Consider the following 9,016-nt stretch of genomic DNA (forward strand, 5'->3'; position numbering starts at 1 on the left):
AGACGTATTTTTCAAGAATGGACATTTTACCACTGCCGACTTTGGGCATCTAGTGTCATATGTCTGAATCAGACTCAGATGTTTCTTTTGATTATGCCCCTCCATGCCTTTAATTGAGCCTTAAATTTCTAAAATGAACTTTCAATACGAAGGAAGTGAGGTAAAGAACTCCACAGTGTAGGAGCCATAACAGAAGACAGAATCCTTATGAACATCAAGGAATAATTGTATGAATTATGAAACTGTTGATGTGAAGATTGGAGAGCTCTCTGAGGAGAATAATGGACTAAGCAATTAAATAAAATGAGTGGAGTGCATTTTGGAGCAGCCCTTGAAATTTCATCTGATGGGGATTTTGTTGGGTCAAACACAGCTTTTGGGGATTAGAGGCCGGGATCTAGACTCTGGGTACTTAAAGCTTGTGTGGTAGGGACTAAGACTATTCTTCAGTATTGGAAACAGAATGGGGCTCGTGCTGGCTGTCCCTCTGACATCACTTCCTGCCCCCGCGACCCAGAAGTGATTTCAGAGGGAGTCAGGCCTACATGAGCAACAGGTTAAAGTAGTGGCTCACGCTGACAAAGATTTTAAAGAGGTATGAGGGGCAGAGAAGGAAGGGCATGAGTATGGCATGGAGGGCAGAGAGGTGCTGGCTTCCCCACCAAGGTGGTGCCTGAGGCAGTCCGCCCCTCCCTTACTACGCCACTGCCTCTTGCATCTCTCCACCCCTAGATCCAGCATGGCTCTTCCTTCCTCCCCCCCCCCTCCCTTTCCCAGTTCCAGTGTCTCTCCCTTTTTCTTCCTCTCCCAGTTTCCATCATCTGTCCCTCCCTCCTTGTGGTCCTTCTTTCCTTGTATCTCTCCATCCATGGATCCAGCACTGCTCTTCTCCCCCCCAACATGTAAGTCATTCATTGACTTTAAATATTCCTCTGAATAAGCACAAAATAAGTTACTTTTTTATTTATTTAAATGCAGAACAAGATGTAGAAAAAATGTTACCATTCAAATAAAAAAAAAAAAGAACATGGAAATACAAGTTAAATATAGATACAGAGGGCAATTTTAAAAGCTTTTTATATGGGTAATCAAGTCATTATCCACTTAGAAATCCTGCTGAAAATTCATATACACACCTCCACCAGTGATGGGCTGAGAATTAGGAAAGCTAGGGATCAAATTTCACTTACGTAAATTTTTTCCAAAATTTAGTAAGTCACTTTATCTCCCATTCCTTAGATACCCACTTAAATTGCAAGCTCTTTGGGCAAAGACATATTGTGCCTCCTTCATCCAGTAGTGTTATAAAAATGATTGGATTAATATTATACTATATAAAACTTGGATTAATATTATACTATATAAAACTATACTGTTCAAGAAATCCCTGAAACAGTCTTAACATTACAAATACCTTCCTTCTTCCTGCCTCACAGATACTACCTGTTCTACTCCTTACCTACTATCTCCAATGATCTTCCATTGTAACTCACCGCTTATAACTCTTTTGAAATCCGCCTTGAACTGCAAGGTAACGGCGGAATAGAAATCTCTAATGTATGTAAATACTGAACTAGTTAGGTGCCATAGATTTGTGTTCAAGCCCTAGTGACTTGATGAATTACAGATCTATGACGAGATTGGTTTTGTGCTAGTCTGGTAAGTCCCTCCAGTGTTATTCCCATGGTTGTTTTCAACATGTCCAGCCATCTGATTACAGGTCACCCTCTTTGCCTGGTTCTTCAATCTTCCCAAACATAATGTGCTTCTCCAATGATCTTTTTCTTCTGACAGAGTGATCAAAATAAGACAGTTGTAACTTCATCATTTGGGCTTCAAGTGACATAGCTGGTTTGATCTCTTCCAGAATCAATTTGTTAGTTCTTCTGGCGGTCCATGGCATACATAAAATCCTTCTCCAGCACCAAAGCTCAAATGAGTCAATCTTTCCATCTTGTTTCCGTAGTGTCCAGCTTTCGCATCCATTATTGACCACTGAGAAAATGAGTTCAAGGACAAGTCTATTCATTTAGTGTGTTATTTCCTTGACTTTGAATACTTCAAGAGCCTTAATTGAAGAATGACCTAGTGCTATTCTGCAGAGTATTTCTTCCCTGCTAGTTGCTTCTTTATTTACAAAAGAGCCCAGGAGAAACACTGCTTGCTAAATTAGACCCAGCTATTCAGTGCTGGGTTATATCCAGACACCGGCACTAAATAGTTGGGTAATCAGTGGCACCCAGAAGCTGTGTTTGCATGACCAATATTCATAGCCACATCACTAACCAGGTAAAGCAGGGGTATCAAAGTCCCTCCTTGAGGGCCACAATCCAGTCGGGTTTTCAGGATTTCCCCAATAAATATGCATGAGATCTATTTGAATGCACTGCTTTCATTGTATGCTAATAGATTTCATGCATATTCATTGGGGAAATCCTGGAAACCCGACTGGATTGCGGCCCTTGAGGAGGGACTTTGACACCCCTGAGGTAAAGTGAGAAGTGCCTTTAGCACAGTCATGCATACCCAGTTATCTATGTGGACACTGAACATTGCCGGTGCCCCTTTAACTCTCAACTCCTCCATGATTCTGGCCCTAGACCACCCCAGCGCTAATCGACAAGTGCCATGGCAGTCACATCTTGGTTTTCAGTGGCTTTGTGTGGTTAAGTGCCACTGACAGTACAAGAATGGCCTGCCTAGCATGGTTTAAACAGGCAAAAGCCTCTTAAAACCTTGCCTGTTAAAGCCACACTGAATATCGACTCGATATCCTTCTTTGAGGAAATGTGATATTTGTTAAATGACTGCTAGCTAAGTACATTATTTTATTGAGAAAATGTACAAATAATCTCATCAAAATGGAAGAGAAAATCCAAAAACATTTGAAGGCTAGTCATATGCACAAAACGTGATTAAACAGCCCAAAATGATGAAGAAAGATATTGAAAACTAATACAGTGCAGTCATTATTTTTGGTTTTGTCTCAGGCAGTTAGATTAACAAGATGGCTAACCAAAGTTGGCAACTGCCCTGGTATTATCGTTTCTGAATGTATTCCAATGATGAACACTGCTGAGTCCAAACCTAAGCTGTGCAGTCGTAAAGATATGCAGGCAAAGACTTCATTTTAGTCCATTAGAAAGTTCTACCAGTGTTACAGATTTTTACTTAGCAAAGCTACGTAAGTGGTACCACTTTAGGAATCAACAAACTTCACTCATCAAATATATCCACTATCCACTATCCACAGAGTGTTTTCTTAAGTGAAGTAACTAGTATGAAATAGATCTATACAAATTCTAATACTTACAACAAAAAAAGCTGTTCCAGATTTATCCATATAGCTGTACTGATAGTGGCTACATATCGCCAGCTGTGTGTATAATGGTAGCACTTGTTTCTATATAATATATTCAGTGCTACTATATGCTTTAGCTTGGTGTCTTCCAGATTTAATGGGAAGAATGAATTGTACCTCTAGAAATCTCCATTACTTATCCGTATTTCACAGGACAAATAATTCTTCTGACTGCCTGCTTGAGATTGGAGTTCCCCAAGATCAGGATGACAGATTGTATGGGGGCAAAGGCATAAACTATGACCATGCACAATACAGACCAGAGACTTGCAAGTTGAAATATATCAAACAATAGTAGAAATTCTGCCATGTAAAATACAACATAGTGGAAAAGAAGATAAATCACAGTTTTGGCAGCACCTATGTGAGCTTCCAAACGTGGTTTGTTGAATCCACCACCTGTGTTTTCCATGCGTCGGGCATGTCTACAAAGGGATGTGAGGATTAAGATAATGGAAAGCAGCACGAGGAGGAAAGGCATACAACAGCCCAGCAAAAGGCTAGCAATGCTGTAAGAGAAGCTCCACCTTAGTTTATAAGATTTGGATGCACTATTATCTGTTAAACTGGCTGATACATTCAGGCCATAATCCTTATATATATCCCATACTGCTGGCACACTGAGCAGAAATGGGCCAATCACAGACCCCAAGAGCAAGCAAGGCACTATCTTGGAGATCCTTAACTTGAACCAAGCTAAGACGGGATGGTGAAAGGTGATGATCTTTATACAGTAGAATATGCAGAGGGAAGCAGTAAGCCAGAAGTTGTTGTAGATCATCAACATTAGTAGGACAAAAAATATCAGATAGACATAATCCAGTAAGAAGACCTCGATCCAGAGCAGCATGCACATGTCATTGCTGATCATGATGCACTGAAAAGCAATGTTAGATAGCCCAATAGTAAGCAAAACCTTATCACAAGAATTCAGGCTCCCATACTTAATCCAGTCTTGCACATTGATGGTCACAGTTAAGGAGTTAGTCAGGATCCCTATAAGAGCCTCAGATAACAGGATGATCTCAACAATTAAGTCATATAGAGAAGGCATAGTGCCTCTTTCAAGATGTTGCTAGAAATTTCTCAGGATAATACTGATCCCTTTAGGCTGTGTGAAAATGTGGGAAGAAAACAGAAAGCTCCTGTGTCTTTTTTTTTCTCCAGGTGTTAGATCAGGGAAAGTAAGTGTCTGTGCACTGATTTGAGAAAAGCATATAAATGCTAAGTGAGGTTGTTTTCAATAGATGCAAATTGTGGCAGGATTCTGGTAGCATTTACAGGATATGTAGTGTAAATGGATGATATCAAAACTGAATATTAATGTGCTGGATTTCCTGGTAGAGAAATTATGTAATAATATAATTTGAATTGGGAGGTACTTTTGTTTGTTTAGAAAAGTCAGGAGTTTCTGTTTAGAACAACAATAATGTAATATAGCAAGTGGAAGCTTAGAAAAATTTGCAGAAGTCTTCCTCCCCTTCCTCCTCCCCATCCCCCCAGCAGCTTTTTCTTTTTTTTTTTTTTTAATCATTTATATTCTGTATATCCTACAATTCTATGCAGATTACAAATTATTCAGGTACTTGAGCATTTTTCCTTGTCTCGGTGGGCTCCCACTCTATCTAATGTACCTGGGGCAATGGAGATTAAGTGACTTGCCCAGAGTCACAAAGAGCAATGTGGGATTTCTTGCAGTTTTCCAGTCACCTAAAGGTTCCTTACTCTTTTTCTATCCCTTTCCCAACTCGGCTCATCCATTACAGTAACAGTCATTTGTCAGATGCCACAAACTCTTGTCTCCTTCCTTAACCCAACTACCATAAAACATAAGTCTAGCTAGTAGGTGTTGCTTTTGAGTACTATTACTATTATTTCTATAGCACTACCAGATACATGCAATGCTGTACATGAAATACTTAATCCTCTCAGGGTTTAGATGTTGCGACGTCAGAGAGAAGGCTTCCGGTTCAGGCGCAGGATGCACGTAGGAGCCTCTGCCCACGGCAGCCAGCCCGAAGACAACACCACATCGATCGCACTGCGGACCGGCAGCTGAAGAGCACTGTCTGGGGTACTGTCGACTGGCAGGAAATTTCTGCGGACTAGCACCAGTCCATGAACTAGCGATTGAAGAACACTGGCCTAGAATACTGCCAGAGATGGAGCTTCACGTACTTACTCAGGCAGTCTGTTTCAGGCATATGGTGCAGCAAGATAGTAGAGATGGAGTCTGGAGTTGGCAGTAGAGGAGAAGGATCAGCTGCTATCTTAGTAGAGTAGTGCCTGAGGCTGCTTCCTCCTCCATTCTCGGGGCTTAGATGTTTCTGTAGTGTCCCCAATCCCAGCTAATTCAGGGAGCAGAAGCTTAGCCTGAGAATAGAATCCAGGTCTACTGCATGGCAACCAATAACAAAGAAACAATTTTCTTAAAAGCTCACCCATACTAACTAATCTCTTTTCTCAGGGCTCACAAAAGAACTCTCTCAACTAATTTCTCTCTTTTTTTCCTAGGATCCCCAAACTATGCCAACTCTACTTTCCTCTACCAATACTGCTTTTTCTCTCTTCCTACTGTATAAAGGGGGGATTCCCAATCTTATACTGAGGGGTTCTATCAACAAGGGATCCAAGAGGAAAAAGAACAAGGAACCGGCGTGGCTCACTGTAACGGTGAAGGAAGTGATCAGAGACAAGAAGACTTTGAGGAATGGAAAAGGTAAAAAACGGACGAAAACTGGAAAAAGCACAAACAACATCAAAGCAGGTGCCATAAGGTGGTAAGAGAGGCCAAATAACTACGAATAAAAAATAGCCAAGGAGGCAAAAATCTTTAAGTCATTATTTTGATATATTAAGGGGAAATGACCCGCGAAGGAAGCGGTGGGGCCATTGGATGACCATGGAATAAAGGGAGTGCTAAAGGAGGATAAAGCCACCGCCAACAAACTGAACACATTTTTTGCATCTGTATTTACCATAGAGGATATACACAACATAACAGAAGCCGACAGGCTAAACGCAGGAAACGAAGATGGTAAACTGATAGGGTTGACGATCAGTCTAGAAAAGGTATGCAGGCAGATTGATAGGCTTAAAAATGATAAATCCCTGGGACCAGATGGCATCCACCTGAGGGTAATCAAGGAACTGAAAGGGGCTATAGCCGAACTGCTTCAACTAATAGCCAATATGTCGATCAAATCGGGAAGGATTCCGGAAGACTGGAATGTGGTGAATGTTACGCTGATCTTCAAGAAAGGTTCGAGGGGAGATCCGGGAAACTACAGACCAGTGAGTCTGACTTTGATACCGGGAAAGATGGTAGAGGTGCTGATAAAGGACCACATCATTGATCAACTTGACAGACACAGTCTGATAAGGACCAGCCAGCACGGCTTCAGCAAAGGAAGATCTTGCTTGACGAACTTGCTGCACTTCTCCTAGGGAGTAAATAGACAGATAGACAAGGGTGACCTGATCGACATTGGATTTTCAGAAGGTGTTTGACAAGGTTCTGCATGAACGACTACTTTGAAAAATTGCGAGCCATGGAATCGAGGGTGAAATACGTGGATGAAAAACTGGCTGGCAGATAGGAAACAGAGAGTGGGGGTAAATGGACAATACTCGGACTGGAAAAGCGTCACAAGTGGAGTGCAGTAGGGTTCGGTGCTTGGACCCGTGCACTTCAACATATTTATAAACGACCTGGAAATTGGTACGAGTGAGGTGATTAAATTTGTAGATGATACGAAGTTATTTACAGTAGTGAAGACACAGGAGGATTGCAAAGACCTGCAACATGTCATAAAGACGCTCGAGAAATGTGCCGCTCGAGAAATGAGATTTAACATCGATAAGTGTAAGGTGATGCATGTCGGTAACAAAAATCTTTTACATGAATACAGGATGTCTGGTGCAGTACAGGAAAGAGACTTGGGAGTACTGGTTGACAAGTCAATGAAGCCGTCCGAGCAATGTGCGACAGCAGCAAAAAGGACGAACAGAATGCTAGGAATGATTAAGAAGGGGATCATGAACAGATCAGAGAAGGTTATCATGCCGCTGTACCAGGCTATGTTATGGAATACTGCGTCCAGCACTGGTCATCGTACATGAAGAAGGACACAGTACTACTCAAAAGGGTCCAAAGAAGAGCGACTAAAATGGTTAAGGGGCTGGAGGAGTTACCATACACTGAGAGATTAGAGAAACTGGGCCTCTTCTTCCTTGAAAAGAGGAGACTAAGAGGAGACATGATCGAAACATTCAAGATAATGAAGGGAATAGACTTAGTAGATAAAGACAGGTTGTTCACCCTCTCCAAGGTAGAGAGAACGAAAGGGCACTCTCTAAAGTTAAAAGGGGATATATTCCGTACTAACGTAAGGAAGTTCTTCTTCACCCAGAGAGTGGTAGAAAACTGGAACACTCTTCTGGAGGCTGTTACAGGGGGAAACACCCTCCAGAGATTCAAGACAAAGTTAGACAAGTTCTTGCTGAACCAGAATGTACGCAGGTAAGGCTAGTCTCAGTTAGGGCACGATGAACCACTGGCCTCACCCACCAGTGGCAATTCTTATGTTCTTAAAGTGCACTAAACAGTTAGGCCTGGATTCTATAACCAGCACCGTTGGCATCCACCTTAGAAACGGCTGCCAATCGTATGTCAATCATACAATGGCACTGGATACAGAGCCATGCCTGCGGCAAAGGTAGGTGCTATAAATGTAGACCATAGCTACATTTTCAGTGTAGGCCATGCCTACATTTCTAATGAATTGTGCCTCCTTAGGTGATTTAAGCCACCTAACGCCACTTAGTTGCTTGCAACTCTTGAGCCACAATGCCAAAGTATTCAGTTCAGTTTATTTGATATACCGCAACTATAAACAAAGGTTAAATTTAAGCAGTAAAATGTAAAAGTAAGAGGAGGGAATAATTTCAAAATACTAAAGACAAGACAATTGAAAGTAGAAGACCTACAGATAGAATGTTCAGTTTTATTACCACACATCAGGTTATCTGACAATCAGTGTCCCACACCGTAGACTATTAAACAAGATGAAATCGATGGGGTTAGGTGAGAAACTAACGGCGTGGGTCAACGATTGGCTGAGTGGAAGACTTCAGAAAGTGGTGGTCAATGGCACCCTCTCTGAGACATCGGAGGTGACTAGCGGAGTGCCGCAGGGCTCAGTCCTGGGACCATCCCTTTTTAACATATTCATAAGGGACTTGACCCGAGGGCTTCAGGGTAAAGTAGCGCTGTTCGCCGACGACACCAAACTGTGTAATATAGTGGGTGGAAGCAATCTCACGGATGGTATGACGCAGGATCTGATCAAGTTGGAAAAATGGTCCACGACATGGCAGCTGGGCTTCAACGCTAAGAAGTGTAAGGTCATGCATCTCGGCAGCAGAAATCCATGCAGAACATACACCTTGAATGGAGAAACACTAGCTAGGACTTCAGAGGAACGGGACTTGGGAGTGATCATCAGTGCAGACATGAAGGCTGCCAAACAAGTGGAGAAGGCCTCATCCAAGACGAGGCAAATGATGGGATGTATCAATAGAAGCTTCGTCAGCCGCAAACCTGAAGTCATAATGCCACTGTATAGAACCATGGTGAGACCTCATCTAGAGTAC

The 9,016-nt window shown here is 42.1% G+C and overlaps 1 protein-coding gene across 1 annotated transcript; it reads right to left on the bottom strand.

The window, feature by feature from the left end:
* Nucleotides 1-2,527: 2,527 nt before the first annotated feature.
* On the bottom strand, nt 2,528-4,575 carry LOC117361319 (taste receptor type 2 member 40-like). Its single transcript, XM_033946488.1, has one exon. It carries the CDS (start codon nt 4,413-4,415, stop codon nt 3,498-3,500), a length of 918 nt encoding a protein of 305 aa, XP_033802379.1. The 5' UTR covers nt 4,416-4,575; the 3' UTR covers nt 2,528-3,497.
* Between the last annotated feature and the right edge of the window lie 4,441 nt (nt 4,576-9,016).

Source organism: Geotrypetes seraphini, chromosome 5 (genome assembly GCF_902459505.1).
Source record: "Geotrypetes seraphini chromosome 5, aGeoSer1.1, whole genome shotgun sequence".
Classification (NCBI taxonomy): domain Eukaryota; kingdom Metazoa; phylum Chordata; class Amphibia; order Gymnophiona; family Dermophiidae; genus Geotrypetes; species Geotrypetes seraphini.